The sequence below is a fragment of the Eleutherodactylus coqui genome, chromosome 2, assembly GCF_035609145.1.
Source record: "Eleutherodactylus coqui strain aEleCoq1 chromosome 2, aEleCoq1.hap1, whole genome shotgun sequence".
Lineage (NCBI taxonomy): Eukaryota > Metazoa > Chordata > Amphibia > Anura > Eleutherodactylidae > Eleutherodactylus > Eleutherodactylus coqui.
The window spans coordinates 137,744,407-137,769,374 of NC_089838.1; the positions used below are offsets into that span (position 1 = coordinate 137,744,407).

The window sequence follows — 24,968 nt, forward strand, 5'->3', positions numbered from 1 at the left end:
GTCATGTGCAGTGTGACTTTTTTTTAAATTCCACACTCTATTTCATAGCTGGGTTGCGTATAGACAGCATTGCATATGCTGCCTATAAAAATGAATAAGGGCTAAGACTGCTTGGTACCCACAGATAAATAGAGCATGCTGCGACCTATTTCTCATGCGTATTAGCACACACGTGCATGGATAAATGAAAGTCCATTGACTTGTATTTATCTATTGACTTTCACTGACTCCATTCACCGCATATCATGCGGCCATGCAATGCACATGTAATATGTGGGGAAAAAGTGCCTATGGACATGACCCCTAAGGCAAAAGTTACCATGCTAAAGTTGGTTAGGGATAGTGTTCCCACTCTTGCATTTTTGTTATTTTTTTAAATTGAGATTTTCATTCAAGTTTTGCATAAATACAGAGTAATAAACAGATTTGTACAAAGCTCGATGAGAAAGGTCGTATATCAAGTACAATGCCATAGTTCTGTGCACCACATATTAATGACAACAATACAACATGGGGGAAAAAAAGAAGAAAATAACATAAAAGAAAGAAAAGGTATTTAAGTGCCATTAGGGCTCTTACCCACTAGCGATAGGTTTTCTAGCGTTGCGAGAGTGAGAGAAAATGCATGATTATGAAACCAATGATTTTCAATGGTTTCATTCTCATTTGCAATGTGTTCATTCAAGCCTCACTGCAATAAAACAAAAAAAATCTGCAATGTCATCCATTTAAATCAATGGGAGAGAATCACGAAGCAGCCTTGGAATCCCCCATAGCAAGGAGAGGGGGGGGGGGGGCGGAGCTACAGGGAATCTTCTACATATCTCCCCACATTTGGAGAGATAGGGGGTGGGGCTAGAGGGCTTCTCACTGTGATTCTTCTTTAGCAAAGACAGGCGGTGGGGCTAGTGGGTGGACAGCCCCCTCTCTTTGCTATAGAAGAATCCCTATGAGAATCCCTCTAGCCCTCCCCCCTCTCTAGCCTCACCCCCGTTCTCAGGGGAGCCCTGGGAAAGCCCTGCAGCTCCGCCCCTATCTCTCCAAATATGGGAAGATACGTTGGAGATTCCCCTGTAGCTCCGCCCCTTCTTTCTCCTCGCTACGGGGATTCGAAGGAGGTTTGGCGATCTTCTATTACTGATTTCAATGGGTCCCCAGAGTGAACACATTGCAAATGGGAACAAAGCCATTGAAAATAATTGGTTTCATAATCATGCATTTTCTCTCACTCTCGCATCACTAGAAAATCTATCTACGAGCCCTTATACTGATCAAAATTAAGTTCAATCTGGAACATACCATATCCAAGTCTTAACCCAGCTTTTTGATTCTGAGAAGTCCCTGTATTTAGCCAAATCAATTCTATATAGAGAATTTATGGAACCAAGAATCCCACGCAAAGTAAAGACAGAAATCCTGTTTTGTCTAGAGAAAGATAATCCCTCAAATATGCAAAGATTCACTATCCAGGCTATTCCACAGAGGGAAAGACGGTGGTTCTCCAATGTATTGCAATCATAAGGGATGCTGATTGGAAAATATGGCATATCAATCTTTGTTTGCCAGATGGGAAATATCAATGTTTATAGTGAATAGAGCGAATGTTGTTTCCATCACAACAGGTATGTTGGTTAGCTCAGAGACCAATTTTAAAATAGAGGACCACCAATGGATAATTTTTGGGCATTCCTAAAATATGTGTAGATGGGACCCCACTTGATCACAGTCATGCCAGCATAGTCTTAAGGAACCAGGAAATGAATATGCCAGTCTGGAGGCATGATAATACCATCTCAAGATTAGTTCATGTAAAAATTTCCAGAGATTTGCACAGGAGGATGCCTTATGGGACTATTTTATAACAGTGGACCATTGTTCAATCGGGAAAGTTTGCCCAAGTCTTTCTTAGAGAACGCCAACTCTCCATTAATGTATGCATAGATAGATTTTGTATAAAATTCAGACACAGGGATACTGTGTTGCTATGGGAGCACATGTAGTATGCCTTTTTTAATCCAAAGTTGTACTTAATACCTGGGATAGTCATTTCGAGGGTCTCCAACGGTAACCAGACAGGAGAGAAGATCTCAGATTTTTTAATGGATTGTACTATTCAAGTCCATGCAGAAAAGGATGTCTTTACTGAGGAAAACTGTGGGATGGGCAGTTTCAGGTGAACAAGAAATCCTAGTAAATGAGAGCGGAGGGAGACTTTGCCAATCAAATCTTTTTCTATGGCGGTCCAGCTAACTAGTTGAGATAGATTCCACCAATTCATGAGGTGATTCAAAAGGATAGCATTGTAGTATGTTGAAAGATTGGGCAACCCCATTCCTTCATGGGTTTCGTGTTTTTGCAAACTAGATGCAGCTATCCTGGGATGCTTACCTCTACAAAGACATTTAATTGATAATTTTCGGTAAGATTATTATTTTCTATATGATTCGCCCCATCCAGGAGGGTTCAGTTTTAGAGAGCAGCATCAGTTCTTGCTTGATGGTATTCAGAAGTGGGAGAAAATTTTCCTTCGCTAAACTGACGTGGGGAAACAGAGATTTATGCCCAGATAAGGAATTCTATTCTCGACCCATTGGAAGGGGAATTTAGCTTGGATGGCCTTCTATAGGTCTTACTGATAAAGCAACCTAGTAGCTGAGATTTATTAAAATTGATTTTATAGTAGGATATTTTCCCAAATTCTTCCAAAATTTGCAAGGCCGCTCTCAAAGATGAAAGAGGGTCTGTAATACTGATAATGATGTCATCTGCAAAAAAGGCCTATTTTCTGCTGCCTGAGGCCTTCAGGAATCCCCTGAATATGAGAGTTGGGTCATATAGCCTTCGCCAAAAGTTCCATTATCAAAGTAAATAAGAGAGGTAGTAAAGGACATACCTGCCTGGTTCCATTGGTTATCTGAAAAGAGTTGGCCAATTTTCCATTTACCAGCACTCTAGCCGAGGAAGAAGCATATAAGGCTTGAATAGCCTTCATGATATTCCCAGCAAAACCAAATGCATGTAGAACTGAAAATGCTAAATCCCAGTGAATTCGATTGAACGTCTTCTCCGCATTCAGAGTCAAAAGCAAGAGAAGATATCCGATCTCTCTCCAACACAGTCATCAGATCTATTGCACGTCTTGTGCCATCTGATGCCTGTCTGCCCTTGAAAAAGCCCACCTGATCCAAGTGAATCAGTGCAGGAAGTATATTGAGTAATTGCAGGGCTATAACCTTAGAGTAGAGTTTTGTGTCGCTGGTTAGTAAGGAAATGGGCTTAAAGTTGGCCAGGCATTCTGGAGACTTACCTTGTTTAGAGATTGTCACCATCAGGGGCGTAACTATAGGGGATGCAGGGGATGCGGTTGCACCTGGGCCCAGAAGCCTTAGGGGGCCCATAAGGCCTCTCTTCTCCATATTGGAAGCCCAGTACTATGAAAAAAAGCATTATAGTTAGGGGCCCTGTTACAGATTTTGCACCGGAGCCCAGAAGCTTCAAGTTACGCCTCTGGTCACCATCATGGCTTATAGCATCTCTGGGAAAAGACCTCCAGTCCATGCAGCATCAACAAACATTTTTCACCAGAAAGAGTGAAGGAATAGGGAGAACTTTTGGTAGTATTTGTTTGAAAAGCAGTCTGGGCCTGGAGCTTTGCCTGTTACGATCCTGTGGGCAACCTAAGCATGGGAGCCCACACGATCGTACCCAAAAAGGAATAGAAGGGATGGGATGGACGCACACAGGTAGCAACAGGGTCACACGGGATTCACACAGGTTTCAGGCAACTGACTCTGTTCTACGTGGGAGGATGGCATGGCCCTACCTAAGCGGGGGATTCACCCCAATAAAGGGCGGCCCAGCGGTCTTCGGATCTGGGCCCTAGCTGATCCTAGGAGCCACGCCACAGAACAGGAGACATAGACATGCTACATGACAGAGACAGAATCACAGGTTACACAGAGCCAGAATACACAGCATACAGCAGCCACAATGCAACCACTAGTAACAGATGATAAGCTGAATATAAATACCAGGTATTACTTGACATTTTGTACAAAATGTGAAAGCTAGCAGGCCACTTCACGGCTCCTGGTTATACCGCTAGTCCCTACACTAACCAGGAGTCCAGCAGAACCGGACAGAGTTCACACAGAACGCTGCAACAGGACAGGAAACAGATAGCAGGTCATACAGCAAGCCAACACAAGACTGACAGAATATAAACGTACAAACGGACATGAACCAGCAAGACACAGATCCCACAGCAAGCTTGCAACAGGACAGAGCACAGGGCACACAGCAAGCTGACCGAAAACTGACAGAATATAAACGTACAAAGGGACATGAACCAGCAGGTCACAGATGGCACAACAAGCTTGCAACAGGACAGACAACCAGGGCATGGACTCTACCGGCACAGACTCTACCATATAGTGCAAACCACACAGACTCACTTGCAAACACAGATCAGAAGGGGGACAAGCTGAACATGACTGATAAAAAGTTACAGACCATAGAAGTAACATGACTGCTCACCTGGGGACCCAGCCAGACTGATCAGGAGCTGGGTTTATATGTGAGCGCAGACCCAGAAGATTGGCTAGCAGGAAGTACCACACCCAGCCAGCTCAATTAACCTTCAACCACCTGTAGCTGTGCTGCTAGGAGTACATAGTACAACAGATCCCAGCAGCACATCCTGACATTGCCACGTTTGGCAAATTTTATAGTTTTACAGATCTCGGCAAAGGAGACAAGTTTATTAAGATGATCAAGGTCACTGCAAGAAAGTTAGGGTGGTTAATAGTTTTGAGAAATTCAATGTCTTTCCCCATAGGGTGTATAATAGAAAATGTTTTATGTCTATTGGAGTAAAAGGAGTACTATCTTGAGGATAAATTGAGGCAGCGAAATGCATAAAAGAATTCCCCTTTATGCAGCCAAGGTAGCAGAGTTTTAGGGTTCCATAGCATTTTGTTAGAAGTCTAAGGAGTTATCACGGATCAGATTAAAAGCCCTGCTTAGGATCACAAGGCTTTGTTGAGCTTGTCTAATTTTGTTGAGCGTTCTGTTTAAACGTATTTGAGAAAAGTTTTGGAGGTATAAATTAGCCAGAGGTATTATAGTGTTGTTGATTTTACAGATTAGTAACATGTACCTGCCCTTAGGATCTTTTAAGCAGTCAATGAGGTTTAAAGTCACGGAGTCTTTGACTGCAATCAGAACACCTGCTGTTTTTGTACCCATTTTGCCATAAAAATACTGGGGAAGTGTTTGTGGAAGAATTTAGGAGGGTTGTGAAGAGAAAAATGTGTCTCCAGTAAGCAGAGAATATCTGTATGGCAAGCTAGTGCTTCCTTCCACAACGAGGCTCTCTTAAAAGGGCTTTTCAGATCATTAGAATTTAGTGAGGATATTTTAATAGACATATTTATATAGGAATGGTTGTTTCATATATAGAGGGTTTTTAATCGGTAGTGCCAGATACAGCATAGCATGGACATACTTTAGACATGTTAAGGCCCATTTACACGAGCAGATAATCGCTCAAAGATTGCTCAAATGACAGTTTGAGCGCCAGCTTTGTGCGATTATTTTGCATAAAAAATAATTGGTATTTAAGCTACTTAAATACGAATTATGTATGTAAATGAAGCCTTCTATGAATGCAGCTAATAGCCCCAGGCTATTATCTGTGCTCAGATCCTTTGTTCTCCATGGGGAAAGAATGCTATCAGCACTCCCCCGTGGAGAACTAAGATAAAAGTGAGAGATGATTTTTAGGTGAGCTTGATTTTAACGATCACCTAAAAGTGCCCGAAATGCGGGTGCCCCGCACCAATTTACACGCGACGATTATCGCTAAAACGATTGCCGATTAGCGAATTTTTAACGGTAATCGTCTAGTGCAGTGGTGGCGAACCTATGGCACGCGTGCCAGAGGCGGCACGCAGAGCCCTCCCTGCTGGCACGTGCTGCCATCGCTGCTCACCACTAGTGAATACCGGCAGGGGCCGCAGCTCCCCTGCTGGTATTCACTCCCTGCGCTGCTAGCCGCGCTGATCCCGGTGCACACTGTGACGTCAGTGTGCAGCGGGGATCCTCCTCTCCCTCCCCCGATGTCTTCTCTTAGGTTCCACAAGTGCAAGGGAGGAGGCGTCTGGCATCACACTGACATCACAGCGTGTGCCAGGTTAATCGCCAAGCAGAAGAGAAGCGAAGCTTCGAGGAGGAGTAGGGAGGGGGTAAGTATGTGGGTCTTGGGAAGGGGGGGGGGGCAGGCCACTGTGTGGTCTCACTATTACACTGGGGGCCACTGTGGGGTCTCAATAATACACTGGGGGCCACTGTGGGGTCTCAATAATAAACCGGGGACCGTTGTGGGTTGTCACTATTATCGCATTTTAGAACAACGGGGGTAAAATCATACGTGGTGATAAGCCCCGCCCCCTGACATGTTGGCACTTTGTGATAAATAAGTGGGTTTTGGGTTGCAGTTTGGGCACTCGGTCTCTAAAAGGTTTGCCATCACTGGTCTAGTGTAAATGGGCCTTTAGAAAAGGGTAAATAGCACTCATATACCAGGTTAAACAACTTAAACCTGTTGAGGGAAGTATAAACAACAGTGCAAACCAAAAATACAATAACATAGAATGAAGTTGAAAAATCCTGAAGTTGAGATCATCCTCCTATTCTAGGAAAAAGAAAGTAACTTTGCAGTGGCCTATGCTCTTTAATTGATGATCCAATCAAAGGAGAGATGCTGAGGAAAGGCCCACCACTTTGTGAGAGAAGGAGAAGTGATTAGGTGTAGGTTTCATGATTTTTTAGGAAAGGAAAGATCCTCTTCCAGATTGCTAATCACACGGGTTTTTCCATACTTGGAGAATTTGGTCGGGAAACCCCATTGTTAGACAATTTTATGTTTGTGTAGAGATGATGTGATGGGGAGGTTTTTCTTTCTCAATTGAATTGTCATCTGAGAGAAATCTGTAAATAGACATATCCCACTATAAGGATCTGAGAAAGAGGTCATTTTCCTTGCGGCTTGCGTCTTTGAAATGGAAAAAGGGTACTCTTGCAATGACATCTCTTAGAATTTCCTCCAGCAGGCCTTTGAACTTAGGTAGCCTATGTACTCTATCAAGTAGTAGATCTTGTGGCTGACTTGTAGGGAGTACCTTGTAAATAGCCAGATAGCACTGAGTATGGATTTTTTTATATGGTCTCTGTAAATGTTTTATTGTTTCGCCTGTTGCGATCTTTCATGTCAGCGATTTTCGGTTTTAGAGCTTCTATCTCATTTCCAGAGCATAGTGCGAATCAACTACGTCATTGTGGGCCTGGATTATCTCTCTCATTTTAGACTCTGCATAGTTCACTCTGCTTACCAAGTCATTTATAGCGGCGTTAACTTTAGTAGTAAAGAGGGATAGGTCTTGTGGTAATGACCCTCCAAGAGCCAGCATCATGTCCTTCACAAAAATTTCAGAAGCAGCCTTAGAAGAACTAGGCATACCTTTGTTAGGCTTATAGTCCAGTTAAGGGTATATACTACCTGGGATGTACGTGTCTTCCCTTCTGGATTTCTGCTTCTCAGGGCTGGATGTGGGAGACTTCTGTGCCCTCAATTGGGCTTCCAAATTAGGCTGTAGCTTCTGGAATGAAGTGGCTACATCCCTTTGGGAAAGCTGCAGGGGCTGCTGGATCCAAAATCCCTGGTCTCCCAGTCGCATGCAGGGCTGCATGTGAGGGCCCCTGTGGAGATATACTCTCCCTAGTGTGAGGAGGAGGGCTGCCGGGGCTATGTGTGAAGGATCAGTATCTTTCTGCTCGTCACTCTGCTGTGAAGAGGAGACGGACATGTGGCCAGTGCCATCTTTCCCAATATCCTACCAGGAGCCGCGAGAGGGTGAGAAGTCACCTTACCTGGCACTTGTTTAGCCGCCCGCTTCCTAGACATGCTGGGGATTACCAAAGTGAGTAAGGAGGGTTTGTGAAGGGCCACAGCTGATGTCGCTTAAGATGAGGATCTCTCAGAGAGTTCAGGGAAACGCGTCCGTTCCTAAAGCTCATTCAGGCTCCGCACCCATTTTTGTTATAATTTTTTGACAGCTTTTTGTGTTCTCTGTGCGTTGGTGTAAATATATATGTGTATATTTGTCCCTCATGGGCAAGAGTAATAGCTTGTTGAGCCGAATCTGTGATGTCAATTAGGGGCGCTGTGTTTACATCCTTCATGAACATAACAGCTTCCAAATCTTCTTCATAGATTTAAAAAGTTATGCCCATCTTGGACTATTATGGCTATGCAAAGGATTTAGAACTCTGTAAAAGAAAAACTAATACTTGACAACTGTAAATATGTATTAAGGCTTTAAGTACAAAATATTTATTGACCTATTTAGATTAGTATGTAAAATTACTGCTGGGATCAAAGACTCCTGCTTTTGTAATCAATCAGCAGATAGTCACAGCTGGTAACCCGGAGGAGGAGGAAGAAGTGGGTTTTAACCCTTTCTGCCTCCTCCTTTCTTCAGTACACATCGCTCAATGAGCAATATGTACTAAAAGTGAAAATGGAAGCGTTTCTTCCACCACGCAAGACTGGGGGTCACATGACTGTCGGGATTTCCTGCTATAGCAGAGCTGTAGGTTCGTAGGAGACCCTGTTCAGCTCTGCCAGTGACAAATGTCACCACAGGGATTGCTTTCCCCTGTAACTGAGGCTCCTATGGATGCCCCAGCTACAGTGGAAAAGTGTCAAATAGAAAAAAAATCAAAAACATGTGACTATCCCCCAGAGGTCTTATATGACGTCATGGGGACATAGATAGTAAAAAACATAATTACATAAATAAGAAAAAAAAAATAAATGAAAGAATAAAACAACAATATATACATAAGAAAGAAAATAACCCAAATCCGACGCCAACCAAAACCATTGCTGTACGCGCCCTGTAATCCAAAACCATGCATAATATATATCAAAACGTCCGAAATAAAATGAGGAACCCATTCCCATACTTTCTTTTAGAGTAAATATATACTAATTTAAAAAAATAACTAGAAATGTTTAAAAAAATCTTTTTTTTTGGCTTTTTACCCTCAATAAGACTAAAAAACAGAAAAAAAAAGTCAGTGGAAAAAGATATTAAAAAATAGCCCTATATGTCACTGGAAAAAAAACGGAGCAAAATTAATTTTGTTAGCTAAAAAAAAAAAAATAGGGCAGTAAAACTCTCACATGGCTAAAATCTCTAAAAACCCCTTAAGGTACAAAACAGCCTGGTCCTTAAGGGGTTAAAAAAGAATGAGAAGATTGTGTTTTTTGGATGCACATTCACTTTAAGTTTTGATCCTGTGCAAGAAGAAGAATATATGTTTATTTATAGTGCTTGGCTTCATACAGGTTGATCTAAAAATTGCATGCTGCATTGGTTATAGTTACACAGTTTCTGCTTGACTTAAAAGATTTGTGACAATGGGTTGCTGTATTTTGTTGTACTTTGTTTAGCAGATAAAGAGAAACACAGCGTGGATTATACAGTCTTAGAAATAAAACTAAAAATGTTTATACTGGAGTTCTGCTTCAGAAAGATAACAGCCCTGAACGGCGAGCAATATTTTTAACTAAACACACAAATTCACCTACAGCATCAGCTCCAAAAACACTGGATCTGGACCCTTACAGCCAGACATAAAGCCATGGCCAAATGTATACTCATTTTGAAAACCATATTCTAAATACTGAACAAAAGTAACTATCACAAATTGGAATTTTTTTAGAACCCTGGTGGGATGACATCTGACGACTTAGGAGAAGGTTGGGTAGGTAAGGCTTGCCGATACTGGTGTAATATGTCTCCACCGGAAGTATGGGTGGCGACATGGGTTGGCCGGGCTGAGTTGCAGGGCATGGGCAGGTCACTCCTACAGCTGCGGATTGGCTGATGCCCCACACACAGCTCTCCAGAGACACATGTACCGTCTCTCCCTGCGAACAGCTCACATATCTCCTTGCCCTCCTCCTCCTTCTACTCCTAGTCCTACTACTAATGCCATCTCCATTCCTGGCCCCACTGTCACTCTCCCCGTTGGGCTCTCCGTCCGCCCCAACTGTCACGTTCCCCGCCGGGCTCCGATCTCACCTCCTGGCACCACTGTACCGACCCCACTGTCACTCTTTCTGGTGGCAGGGGCGGAGGGCTATCCCCATCTGGAGGGCCCAGGGTTGAAGACAGGACAGCCCCCCCACAAAACAGCAGCAGCTGAATGTCAGCTGGCAAGTAACTGGGCAGCCAGGAAGAAGAGCGCCGTCTGTGGCACAGTGCTGGCCAACCACACGGTCGGAGGTAGCGTCATGCAGGAGCTGAGGGTTCGGGGCTGAAGACAGCACAGCCGCACAAAGCAGGAGCCTGTCACCCGGTGTAAATAACAGTGGGGACAGGACGGGACACAGCAGAGATCAGGAGCCAATCGGCAGCTGAGGACGTGACCAGGGCATTACCTCAAGCTCTGCCAGGTCAACCCCTAGCTTCCGGTGTCGACATATGACACTAGTACCAGGCTTGCCTGCTTGCTAGTGACACAAAAGTGTGTAATAGGGTTGGTTTTCAAGTAGAGGATGGTACTGTATTAATGAGAATATCTCTGCTGTACTGCTAAAGCATATTTACTCTATTTATCAATATAAACTTCTTTCTGCATCTCTGTTAAAGTTAGTGAGTAGTAGGGAGATTAGACTTGCTTAGTTGCAAGGAGGTGCCCAAATGGGTTTAATATATGAAAAAGCGGGTGACTCTTCATGAATTAGGTGCATCATGTGCTGGCAAATATATTATTGGGATCTGCATTTGAAATGCTGGTCTTAGGTTGGATTCACATCTACGTTGGGGGTTCCGCTTTCCTCCATTTAGGGAGAAGGAACGGGGAATCCCTGTGGCCAAACGGCTCCATCTCAGGATGGAACCGAGCAGCGCCAAACTGACCCCATTGACTACAATGGGGTCCTTTCAGTTTCTGCTCAACAGCCCGGCTTTTGGATGAATGAAAAAGCACACCATGCAGCCCTTTCTCTTTAGGTACTTTGAGACAGATCTGAGGTTCCACCCCAGATGTTAAATTGGTCTTAATACATTTTCCTCAGTGGGCTTCTTATGTTTAGGTGCACCATTTGCCCTTGAGTTCACCACTTGCCTTGAATCCTACTTTGGCTGGCAGTGACAGTGGCCTCTTTCAGTTCAACAACAAGGATGTGAGAAAAATAATTTTGATGTTTCACCCACAAAGCTGCAAAAGTTGCAGGGAATTGTACTTTAAAGGGACACTTCCATTATTTCTTTACAACACATATCCATGCAATATGTGAATATTACATTTTTTTAATGAGTGGTTACTTTCTACAATCAAGCGAGATTTCTTACGATCCAGCAAGAATCTAAGTGATTGTTGTTCAGTGAAATGCATGCAGTGACTGAACAAAGAAAAAGAAGTAGTTCGCTTCTTTCATCGTTTATTTTCTGCAAGCATAAAAACTGAGCAACGGATCGTTCCATGTAAACAGGCAGTTATTCACTTATGAAAGACTGCCTGATTACTGTGAATAGAGGCAGGCGGGCCAGAATGATCCCAAGCCTGCTCCGCTTCTATTCACTAGCGATGCTTGTTCCGTCACGACCGTGTGCAGCCGGCCTTACACTGAGCACACAAGCTAACATTGTGATGGCTGGAGGACATGGCTTGGAGAAAGTAGCACAGAAGATCACAAGGAGCAGTACTGTCATACAACACCTCTTGGGACCTCCCTCCTCTCCCCCTCATTTTAGCCCTCAGTAGCAGGCGTCAGACCTATATATGCAGTATATACTGTGTATATATTATAGACAAATAGTGATAACTCTGGAAGCATCAGTGTATATACTGTATGTGTATCAGAGAGCAAGAAAACTACCAGGAATTGATGCATAGAGGGTTAAATCATATTTCAATAAGACACGTAGAGACAGATTTTAAGTGGAGGTAATATAACAGAGATGCTGCCAGGCAGAAGTGAACATCTGCCCGAGCAACAAGGTTTCATTGGTCAGGGGTTTGATCCCCTCAGCTGCTTTTACCAACCGGCTCCCAAAACCACCCACAGCAGGGCAAGAGGTGAAGTAAACACAAATTTGGCTGGAAAACTTTCAGCCAAGCAGGAATCAAATGAGCATCCAATGCATTTCTTACAGTGTTTCCATATTTTTGTCTACCCCCTGTATATATATTATATGATATCTATATATATGCATTTATTATTCATAGCAACCTATGATGGAACTATGCCACTGTATGCTTTTATATTTAGTATGTACAGGCTAATAACAAGAATACAGAGACCTACTGATGGCTGTGGCATACCGGAGATCATCAGACATGCACTCTTTGGGTAGTTTTTTACATAAAATGTCAAGGTGTAAAGCCCCATTTACACGCAAAGATGATTGCTCAAAATTAATTCAAAGGATACCTTGAATGACAGTTTGAGCAATCATTTTGTATAAACTGTTAACGGGCACCAATGCCCATTAGTAGCTTATTAGCTTCTTTTGCGTAAAAATGAGCCTCCCTTTGCTGTATGCAAACAGCAGGTGGTCTTAGAAGAAAAAGTCTGTGGCAGCATGCAGGGATGCAATAAAATAACCTTTATTCCTCCATAGTAAAAGCTGCAATGTTTTGATCTACTAAAGATCTTTGCAGCTTTTACTCTGGAGGAATAAAGGTTATTTTATTGCATCCCTGCATGCTGCCACAGACTTTTTCTTCTATGGCTTACTTTGGAATCTTGGATACGAATTCCCCTTGTGGTGTGCATAAATACTACAGCCCTGCCTTAATGGAGTTGGAGAGAGTGCTGCTTGTGCCTATACTTATTACACAACAGCAGGTGGTCTGTTATCTGCATACAGCTCCATTGTTCTCTTGCGGGTCAGCAGCTGAAAACAATGTTATCAGCGCTCCCACGGAGAATCACAGCGTGCGGTCCCTGCCATCAGCTGGCCGACCGAATGATAGTTTTTAAGGTGCACAAAAAATCATATTTCGGCAAAAAAGCAAATGATGGTAGCATTAACACGCAACGATTATCGCTAAAAAAGGCATCGTTTGAACGAAGTTTGAGCGATAATCGTTGCGTGTAAATGGTCCTTAATGCTCACTTGGATTACATTTCAGTAGTATGCAGGTGTCAAAATGCAAATATGTGACATTTTGCACTTATACACAATGGCAGGGCTGTTTTTTATTTTACATGGAAACTCTCATATAGGCTGAGCGAGAAAGAGATACGATTTCAAATGTAAAGAGTGTCATAGTTCTTTCGTGTGACAGGACAATGATGCTGTGATGAAATATTATTGTATGGGTATGCAAGCACTAACACTCAAAAAACCCTATAATACCTAAAATATGAGGTTCCATAACAGCTATTTCTGTCTTCGGGTAGACTTGTCATGTTTTTACTCCTTTCCACCATACTGCTTGCTTTTCGCCTTCATGTTTTTTACGCCAGACACTGAACTTTTTAGTCTAGTCTATCTTTATCTAGGTTTCTCAGGAGAACAGTAAAACTATCATTCTGTCATTCCATTCCTCCACCAACCATTATAGGGAGATTACCTTGCAGATAACTTCTTCTCTTTACAACAGCACTAAACTGACAAACAGGTTTACTCATTTGTCCTGACTGACAGAAGAGCAATATTTTGTCTTTAGCTTTTATTTGCATAGTAATGCTGAACTAGAAACAAACATAGCAAAAAACTTCTAAACAAATTTGTTTTCCATGAATATTGAGTTGAAAACTTATCCCTTTGTGAAGGAAGTGTCCATTTAAGCTTACAACTGTGCATGAAAGTTTGTGATCCCTTTATAATTTTCCATATTTCTGCTTATATTTGACCTAAAATTCCATCAGATTTTTACAGAAGTCCCAAACGTAAATAACAAGAACCAAGCCAAATAAATGAGTCGAAAATATCAGACTTGGTCATTTTTCTATTGAGGAAAATGACCCCATATTACAGGTCTATGAGTGGCAAAAGTATGTGAACCTGTATCAAAACGTTTCCGGTTATTGCTGATTAGTCCTGCACATTGGCTTGGAGGAATTTCAGCCCATTCCTCCATACAAAAAAGCTTCAGCTTTATGTTGGTGGGTTTCTGCCCATGAACTGCTCGCTTCAGGTTCTCCCACATTTTCATACAATTTAGGTCTGAAATTTGACTTGGCCTTTCTAAAACTTTAACTTTATATTTCTTTGTTTTGTGAAATGACTTGTGTGCTTTCGGTCGTTGGCTTCCATGACCCGTGTTATCTTGACAATCAGCTCACGGACAGTCTAATTCAGAATTTATTGTTCCATCAAAGATGGCAAGCCGTCCTGCCCAGATGCAACAAAATAGGCCCAAACCATGATACTACCACCACCATGTTTCACCGTTGGCATGAGGTTTTTATGCTGTAATGCAGTGCTTTTCTTTTTACAAGCAATATGCTTTTCATTTGGCTCTATTTTGGTCTCATCCATCCACAAAACATCATTCCCTTAGATGTCTGGCTTGTTCAGGTGATCTTTAACAAACTGCAGATGGGCAACAATGTTTTGTTTGAAGAGCAATGACTTTCTCCTTGCAATCCTGCTATGCATACCATTGTTGTTCAATGTTTTCATGATGGTGGACTCCTGAAGGTTAACATTAGCTATTGTCAGAAAGGCCTTTAGTTGCTTTGAAGTTACCTTAGGTTCCTTTGTGACTAATATATGTTTTTGTTCTTGGTGTGATCTTTATTGATCGATCATTCCTGGGGGGCAATAATGGTCTTGAATTTCCTCTATTTGTACACAATATATTTGACTGTGAGTTTGTGGAGTCAAAACTCTTTTGTGATGGTTTTGTAACCTTTACTGGCCTGATGAACATCAGCAATTCTTCATCTGCGGTCCTCAGAAATCTCATTTGTTCGTGCCATGGTATACTTCTACAAATATATGCTGTGAACATCAGACTTTGATAGATCCCTGTTCTTTAAATAAAACAAGATGCCCAGTGCCTACTCACACCTGATTGTCATCCCATTGATTGAAAACACCTGACTCTAATTTCACCATCAAATTATCTGCTTATCCTAAAGGTTCATATACTTTTGCCACTCACAGACATGTGATACTAGATCATTTTTCTCAATAAATAAATGACAAAGTTTAATAATTTTAATTCATTTGTTTGATTTGTCTCTCCTTATCTACTTTTAGCATTTGTATGAAAATCTGACGCAGTTTCAGGCTTCATTTACCTGAGCGTATTTCGGCCGCACTTTCACGGACAGCCGATAAAAGCTGCCCATCTGATGCATTAATAGCACATAGAAGCACATTTCGGCCGGGTGCTTTTCCGTCGGCCAGGAAAGAAAGTTCCGGAACTATCTGGTTGGAATACAGCGGCAGCTCCCATAGACTGCTATGGGAGCCTATAGTAGCTACCAAAGAAGTGAGGTGGGAGGGAGTTTAGCAGTGTGTCTGCTAAACTCCCATCCCCTTCCCTCCTTCTCTTCACCACTTGTCGGCTGTTTGCAATAGTAGGGGGTGGGATAGGGCAGGAGCTAGTTGCAAAGCATACTAGCTCCCACCCTGTCCCGCCCTCTTCACTTGTCGAGTGCTGTAGAGGGGGCATTAAGGGGGAGGCAGTTTAGCAGAGCTAAACTGTCTCCCCTCGCCCAATGGCAATCCGGGCTTGGTGTATATGCGCTAGACCCAGGCCCTGATTTGTGCGCCCATTCACGTGATTCACAGTGGACCGAAAATCGCTGCGCTCATGTGAAAGAGCCCTTAGGGCAAATACAAGCAGATATAAGGAAAATTCTGTAGGGTTCACAAACTTTCACCACTGTAGATATCTGAATGTTCTGCTTTTAGATGTCAGGACTTTGAGGTCTTATGCTTGTGGGTGTTGTGTAACAGCAGCTGGTAGGTATTATATGCTAAGGATTGTGACAGACTCTTATTTAAAGCATAATGTTATTGAGGGAATCCTCCTCTAAAGTAAAGAGTCAAAAGATATAGTTGCTGTGTACTACTTCATTTCTGCAGGGGAAAATAGGACCCATCAAGTGGTTGTTTTTGCAATAACATACAGTTTTGGAGGTCATCATCACTGGAAAACTGTGAAATATGCTTGTCCAACCTGGATAACATCTTCACAAGAGTCTTCCCACTATTACTTAACCCCTTAGTGTCCACCCTATAGTGTTTTTACCTTCTGCTCTGCTGGGCTTTAATTCCTAGGGACGGAAAAACATGCTGCCTCTGGGGATTAAAGCCCTGCAGGCTAAGGACGTGACAGCTCCGGACTGTTGGAGGTAGCTGACATTCTAGGGCTGTCATGGAGGGGCGCGGGAAGTCCCCTCCGGTCACGCAATCGCCATTATCCACCAGATACTGGCAATTGCATTAAGCTCAATGAAAAGTAAAAAAAAAGATAAAGTTTCAGCTCCCCTTATGGATTAAATCTGTAAGGGGAGCCGAGGATACTCACGTCCATCCTCTGTGATGTCCCGCGGCATTCTTGTCCTGCAGGACCTGACGCCAGTCTTCTGTGCATGCGCGCCAGACGCCATTACGTCACGTGCATGAGCAGAAGCCTGGGAGGCCAGGGAGATTTAAAAACTCCTTGCTCCTGGCTACTAAATATAGCTAAGAGCCTGGAGCAGTCCCCGATTTGCAATCTTGGCTTGGTGCAGGAAAATAAAGTGTCCCTCAAAATGTTAATATCAATCTTAAATTTGTACGTCTCCTAAATGGTTAAAAAAAAACAAAAGTTTTTCAAATGTGCATCCAGAATAAAGTAGACAGATGGAAATATATATCTCATCAAAAAATTTGTACAGTATGTTTGCACATATTGGACATATTACAGTTGAAAACATGAAAAAATAAAAAAAATAAAAATTTTCCCAATTTTGGCACTTTTAATAAATATACACAAATTCTATCCGTCTATTTTTACCACCTAAACGAAGTACAATATGTGGCGAAAAAATAATATCAGAATTACTTGGATATGCAAAACCTTTATGGAGTTATTCTATGTTAAAGTGACACGTCGGATTTCCAAAATTTGGCCTGGTCATTAAGGCACAAACAGGCTTGGTCACTAAGGGGTTAGGATGGAATATTACAGAATCTGAATGTTGAGACTCCCAGTGATACCCATAATGAAGAAGCCACTGTGCTAGATAATTAGGTCAGACGCCTCCCAATCATGTTATGATATAACATTATAACTAGAGATGAGCGAGTATACTCGCTAAGGCACTACTCGCTCGAGTAATGTGCCTTAGACGAGTATCTCCCCGCTCGTCTCTAAAGATTCGGGGGCCGCCGCAGCTGACAGGTGAGTTGCGGCGGGGAGCGGGGCAGAGCGGGCGGGAGAGAGGGAGAGAGAGATCTCCCCTCCGTTCCTCCCTGCTCTCCCCCGCAGCTCCCTGCCCCGCGGCGGCACCCGAATCTTTCGGGACGAGCGGGGAGATACTCGGCTAAGGCACATTACTCGAGCAAGTAGTGCCTTAGCGAATATACTCGCTCATCCCTAATTATAACGTAGTAATATTACATAACATTGTATGATAGGAATACCTACTTAATAACTGAAACCTGACAAGATCCCCGTTCATATTGCCTTACATTCTGTTGACGAACATAATATTCTACTGACTGACAGATTACCCTGAATTAACTTGAACACTGGAGCGTAATGAAGATTATGGATCTGTCTACTTGTTATTAAATATGTGCTTGTCATTGTTCAATCAGCTTATTATTGTTATTATTATTGCTTCTTTTTTAAGCGCGACAAATTGAATGCTGTGAAAATTGATGAGAACAAATGTAGCAAAACCGAACCAGCTGCTGAAATAGAAAAAACAGCAGTTGTCCTCACTTTGAAAAATGAAGTTGGAGGTTTATTACAAACTTTAAAAATCTTTAAGGTAAGTTTTTCATTTACTGCATGCTAAAAAAAGAAAGAATCAAAACAATTTTCAGATCATTGCTCACAATAAGCACTTGCTAGAGGGAAGTGATAGTTGAATTATCTCATTCTTAGTACATGGCTCAGAAATAAATGTTATAATTTTGTAGAATTGTTTTAGTTTTATGTTATAGGCAATTTAATGGTTAAAAAGCAATTGCTTTTGCAGCTATTTTTTGTATCGCTCCAATGCATCTAACATGAAAATAGAAGGAACTTTGTAAGTAATTGTGTCAGTAGCTCCTGTATAGATCTATGCATCTCTATGGTAACAGACTACAAACAAACTTTGTGTAGTCAGCTCCTGCACTCATATTCTTTTCCATCTGTCGCTTATTACAGGCTAACATATATTTGGTGGGTTATAAGTCATCAAAGTATCTGTAGAAACAAAACAGTAAGATATTTTTTAATCAAGACTATTTTCAAAATTGTATCATTTTTGACATTTTTGAATTTGTGTCTATTTCTGCTAATAAAAACTGCATATTTTAACTAGAAAACATCAGAAAAATCATGCTCTCTCTCATTTTGTTAAAAGTCAAAATTGTCCCATTGCTTGGCTTTAAATCAATCTTTTTGAAAAAATGTGTTGCTGGACCGGGTCCCTTTACATAAAGGAAATAAGAGATTCTAGTGCAGTGTTTAGTTGAGCTGATGATTGGTTGAACTGGCCGCTTGATCCTGATCATTGCCCCATGTAGATCAGCTGACAAACAGGCAAAATGTCATATGTTGCTTGTTCAGACCTTTTATATGGTCATGCAAAATCCTCATCTGTCAGTAGGCTATGCTCTGAAGAAAATATGGTGCCGCTGACAAAGATGGAGGCAAGCAATTGCTTGCATAGTTTTACATCTGAGAAAGCCTCATCCTGTGTGTAGTCCTTTAAAATAAGCTCTGATTGACTTTTTATATCCTCTATTGGCGTTCATCATCTGTCCGCCCAAACGGACCTTATCACTGAACTCGGGTCAGCAATTCTGCCCACTAAATAGATTACTAGATTTATGCCCAAAATGTGAGTCTTTCGGTGTTAGAGCTGTCGTTTGGGTACATATGACTCTTTTGCAGTCTTGACTGCTAAGAAACAAGAAGTTATATGTATTTATAAGGATTTTGTTGTGTGTGTGATACAGGCACTCATTACGTCTAGCACACCCCTTTGGCACTTCGGGGGATGCATTTGTGTCATGTAGATAAGGCTGCTTTCATACTTCATCTGCAGAATCCAACAGAAATATCGCTGGAGGTTTCCTAATATATATATCTCCAATGGATGCCTCCAACAGATGCCACTGTATAGGCATACAATGTCATCCATTCCCCATGTTCTCCCATGTTAAATAAAATATACACTGCATAGTATAGGTTTTTTTAACTAGATACCTCAGTATAAATGACACTATTCCATACAGAAAAAAAACTGACATATTGATGTAAACCAGTCCAATGGAGGTTAAAAGGACACTTGGGTGAATGGCGGCCTATGGTTACATTTCAATATCACAAAAAACTGAGACCCTAGGGAGAGACTAATAAAAAATTACTTTGGCAAAAAAGACCCATATACAGCATCCCAACTAATAAAATAATCATGTATTATTCCACTTTTTTTTCAAGCTGTAAATTTTATTAGAGATTTATGGAATTACAATAATACAGAAAACATTTTTTAGTGTAAACTTCAGTCTCATTAATACTAGACAATTTTTTTTACTAGACATACAGATTGTGGAAAGAGAGAGAAAAGGAAAAAATTATAACAAAAGAGCAAATTATAGAAGAATCTTCTCTTTTGAGTCCTGAAACAATCTTGCAATTGGACTGTTATAAAAGCAACCTGAAAACTGACGGCCTGGCCAGGGCCTAACTTGAGTTGAGCAAAAGAAAGGAAGATTTGGGTAAGGGGAAGGATGAGGGAAGGAGAAAGGGTAGGGGGGTTACCTGAGACAAGTAAGTTTTTCCCATGGGGTGGACGCTACCAAGAGCAGCTTCGGGCTGTAGGGTGGAGTTGTTAGGGGTGTGTTTGTTACTGTTATTATCACAGCGAGACTAGGGGTCTGTTACCTTGTTGGGGGATGGCGTATTCTAGCCATGGGGACCGTATTTTCAGGAATTTCCCATGTCTGTCTGCTTGAATAGAAGTCAGTTTTTCATTAATTAGGTTCCAGTCCATCCTGCGCCTGACCTCGGCAAAGTCTAGGGAAGTTTTTCGCCACAAACGGGCAATAACTTGTTTCGTGTCCAAAAAAAGAAGGAAAGGAAATCGGTTTCCTAGAGTTGGGGGGGGGGGGGGGGGGATATTATTAATGTGCTTGTTCAATAGAGCTTCCCAGGGGTTTTTGCGTAGATTATGGCCTGTGACTGAATTTATTAGGAAGTGCACTCGGATCCATAACCGCTTAACGCGGGGGCAGGACCACCAAATGTGGAGCATATCTCCTGGCACCAAGCACTCGCGGAAACAATTGGGAGAGTATCCAGGTACTGCATTGGCTATTCGGTCTGGGGTTAAGTATCAGCAAAGTAAGACTTTAAATAAAGATTCTAACAATAATATAATTCTGGCACTGCTATTAGTAGACTCCCATATTTGAGTCCAGTGTTCTTCAGGGAGAGTTTCGCCTAGGTCCCTTTCCCAGCGTGTGACGTAAGGTAACTGTGTACGGTAGGAGAAGTGCACCAGTCCATTGTGGATTTGTGAAATGAGGCCTCTGGTATGTGGGTATTTATAACAGTATTTTTCAAAAGTGATTAAAGTCAGTGGAGAGCGCATGTTCTTAAGGAGAGAGGATGTAAAATGTTTAAGTTGTAGGTATCTAAACACTTCCAAAGGTGGCAGATTATGTCTTTCTTGTGGTTCCATTTATGGAAAGTAAGTGGTACACTTTAGTGAGGCCTGTTCTTGTCCAATTTTGAAATGATTGTGGAGATTCAATACCTGGTGGGAACATAGGGTTCCAGAGGAGTGGCATAAGAGGCAGGTGGAGGGATATCAAATTCCCTGAGTACTTTATCGAGTCTCAAACACGAAGGGATTGGCGCATTATGGAATTAGTGATCGGAGGTCTGTGATTAGGAGGTATCCACAGTATAGAGTTGAGAGTAAAGGGGTCAGTTTCAGTCGCTTCTAGAGATACCCAGAGGGGGGTGTTAGAGTCAGAGTGTAAGAGAGCTAGCTGGGCCACCTGGGCTGTCTGGTAGTACTTTGAGTAATTAGGGACTCCCAACCCTCCTTTCCGTCTGTGTCTAAAAAAGGTAGACCGCGATACCCTAGGAAAGGAGTTGCTCCAGACAAACCAAATGGACATGATGTGAGGGAAAGAGATGAACATTAGGAGATCTGCAAATATTGAGAGCTTGTGGTGGATCGACGCGACCTCAATCCCTTTTATATTAGGATTATTACGGAGTTTAATAGCCAAGGGTTCAATGGCCAGGATAAAAAGTAAAGGGGACGGGGGGCAACCCTGTCGAGTCCCCCCGCCAGATCGGGATTGTATCAGAGCAAAACCCCCTATATCGCACGAAGGCCTTGGGGTTGACATATAGTATCCGCAACCATTTGTGGAACTTGCTAGGGAACCCCCAATGTTCTAGAAGCGAGAATAAGTATGCCCAGCCTAAAGTGTCAAAGGCTTTTTGCATGTCAAGAGATGGCTGGGATACCTCTGGTTTTGCAGATGTGAGTGAGGTGGGTTACTCTGCGAATGCTGTCTGGGGCCTGACTGCCTGGGACAAAGTCCACTTGATCTTTACCAATTAGTGAGGAAAGGGCCGTATTCAAGCACGCCGCTAGGATGGAGGTTAGGAGTTTCATATCCACATTTATTAGGGAAATGGGGCAGTAATTTTGCTTGTCCAAAGGGTCTCTCTCTGGTTTAGGCATCATAGATATTGCCGCCAAATGGGCTGTTTGGCCAACTCTCTCTCATAGCGTTAAAATAATCTGCTAAATAGGAACACAGAAGTGGTGAGAATCTCTTGTAATACGGTGCGGAAAAGCTTTCTGGGCCTGGTCGTTTATTGACTTCCAGTGCTTTTATGGCGGTAGCCACTTCCTCTTGGGTGATTTTAGATGCGAGTAGTTCAAGGAACGCTTCATCAAGCATAGGTAGAGTTGTTTCTTGGAGGTATGAAGCGATTTGGTTTGTGGGCTTGATTGAGAGTACAATTAAGCTAGGAACTGTTTAAATTCTTGATCTATCGTGAGAGGGTTTACAGTGATTGTGTTGTGGTTTGTGCGGAGTTTGTAAGAGGGGCTTATGCAAGGGTATGAGCGGAGTCTTCGAGTGAGGGGCGTGGAGGATTTGTTGTTAAGTATATAATATCGCTGACAGGACCACTGTAATTTCTTTTCTATGGAATCAGTAAGACATAGGTCCAGCTTGGCCCTAGCCCGGGACAACCATTGTAGATTACTTTTAGATGGGTGCTTTTTTGGCCTCCTCTTGAAGTTGTGATACTTGCTGTTCTAACTCCAGCTGTCGCTCCATGCATTCCCGTTTACTACGAGCGGCTATTTGGATTAGATGACCACGGATCACTACTTTGTGTGCTTCCCAGAGGGAAATGGGAGAGGAAGCGGATTGGCTGTTAATTTGGAAGTATTCTTCTAGCTTTGGTGTTAATAAAGTGACAACCTCGGGGATAGATAAAAGAGAATCATTAAGGGTCCAAGTTGTATTTGTTGGTTTAGACATCAGGGAGTTACAGGTGATGGACATTGGACTATGATCTGACCATGGAACCGAGAGAATGTGATATCTGCGGTAGGAAGGTGTTGGGTGCTAGGATGTGGTCTATTCGTCTGTATAGGGAATGCGGAGCTGAAAAGTGTGTAAAGTCTTTGGTGGTTGGGTTCAGTTAACGCCATGTGTCTACTAGATGGTATTGCTGAAGGCGAGATTTAAAGTTGTGCGAAATCAGATGTTGGGATAATGTAGTAGGGGCAGTAGGAGTAGTAGCGTTCCTATCTAGGTTTGGGTTAAGGATGTAGTTCAAATCACCGCAGAGAATTACTGTGCCCATTTTGTTGGCATCTACTAGTTTAAAGAGGTTCGTGAAATATTGTATTTGCCTGGAATTTGGAGCATAGTAGGAAACAGTAGTCACTGGTACATCCTGGATGGTGCCTGTTAATATTAGAAAATGACCCTCTGGGTCCGCAATAGTGGAGGTGTGGGTGGAAGGGACTGACTTACTGAAACAAATGGTTACTCCCTTAGTTTTGGTCGGGGGTTTCGCTGAGTAGAATGTAGGGTATTGGGGGCAGAGGTAGCATAGGGCAGAACTGGTGGAGAAATTGGTCTCTTGCAGGCACACAATATCTGCAGGTCTACTTTTGTAATATTGGAAAGCCTTCGACCATTTTTGTGGTGAATTGAAGCCCTGTACATAGTGTGATATAGTTTTTAGGTCTATGGGGGGTATGAGGTATATTATTCACGATAACGGTCTCAGAACCTCCACCCCATGGGAAACGGGGTGGGGGGAAGGGGACGAGGGAAACGGGAAAGAAACAGGGAGAATCAGGAAATGGCCAACAGAAAATGTTAACATTAGAGTCTAATTGACTCAGTAGTCGTAGCTAATACAGGATTCATTACTACTGAAGGGATTGGAGATGGGAAGCCACTTTGGCACAGACGTGAAGTAGTTTATCATGCTGATAGCTAATGTTATGGGGAGACTCAAAAGGAGGGGGGGACACGAGGGACACGAGGGAGAGAGAGGGGAATCTGGGCAAGAGATAACCTGGTTATGACATGTAAGTATCAACTGTTTTTGTATTTTAACTAGTTAGGAAACAAAAAAAAACTCGTCAAATTGTTATGCTAAACAATAGTCGCCAGGAATATTTCTATTTCAGTATGTTCCCCTCATTCATACAGTAAGGTATTCTCAAGTTCCTTTGTAGAGTGGCGTCTTGCCTACTGGAATGACTTGGAATGTCCGCAGCAGACGCGGTAAGAAACCGGCCTGTCTCAGGTCATGTTGCCTTGGGGACCTTTTGAGGTGCTGAGATCTCTTGGCTGTGGATTGCTCCTGAAAATTGCCGGATTTTCCCCCTGGCTCCAGATGTAGGTTTAGGGGGTGGGAAGGGGGTAAGTCACGAAGCAGCAGCACCCAGCTGAGATGAAAGTTGCTGTAGTTATAGCTCCGTAAAGCAGTGGCGGGCACCCTAGGGGGAAAAGATAGTGTGTACCTTGTCCTGGTATGAAAACAATAGCTTAAATGGGAAGCCCCACCTGTATTGAATCTTTGCTTGTTGCAGGATCATTAAGTATGGTTTGAGGGCTCTTCGTTTGGATTGCGTCAAAGGTGCTAGGTTGGGGAACATCTGGTACTCAAAGTCCTGAAATGTTAGCTTGTGAGAGGCACGTGCTGCCCGCATCAGCTGCTCTTTTGTATGGTGGAAGTGAAATTTTAGCATGATATCTCTAGGGGGGACCGTTTGGGTTTTGTTTTCATAGAGCTCTATGTACTCTATCAAGCTCCAGTCGTTCAATTGGGATATTTGGGCAGAGTTCTTGGAACAATGCTGTCACTGTCCATTGGAGGTCTTGGATGGATTCAGGAATTCCTCGGATGTGTAGGTTGTCTCTTCATGCCCTATTTTCTGCATCTTCTATTTTATCATGGAGGAAATGTATCTCCTCGTGGAGTTCTATTTCTTTTTCATGGGAGTCCAAGACTATGGTGGCATTGTCCATTCTGTCTTCTAGAGCTATTGTTCTCTGATTTCAGAAGAAATTTTTGAAAGTTCCTTCTGCAATAGTATTTGAATTTGGGCTAGAAGGTTTTCTGGTAGAGTGGAGGTTGCACCATCTGATACGCCGCAGCTGGAGTTCTCCATGGTGGCGTTGGAGGAAGGTTGCAGATCCTCCATCAATGAG

General features: G+C 42.6%; 1 protein-coding gene across 1 annotated transcript in view; it reads left to right on the top strand.

The window, feature by feature from the left end:
* TPH2 (tryptophan hydroxylase 2) overlaps positions 1–24,968 on the top strand; it is a 277,456-nt gene that overhangs the window by 7,963 nt on the left and 244,525 nt on the right. Inside the window, exon 2 of the mRNA XM_066589875.1 lies at positions 17,885–18,025. Coding sequence (XP_066445972.1) covers positions 17,885–18,025 — 141 coding nt within the window. The remainder of the gene's footprint in view (positions 1–17,884; positions 18,026–24,968) is intronic.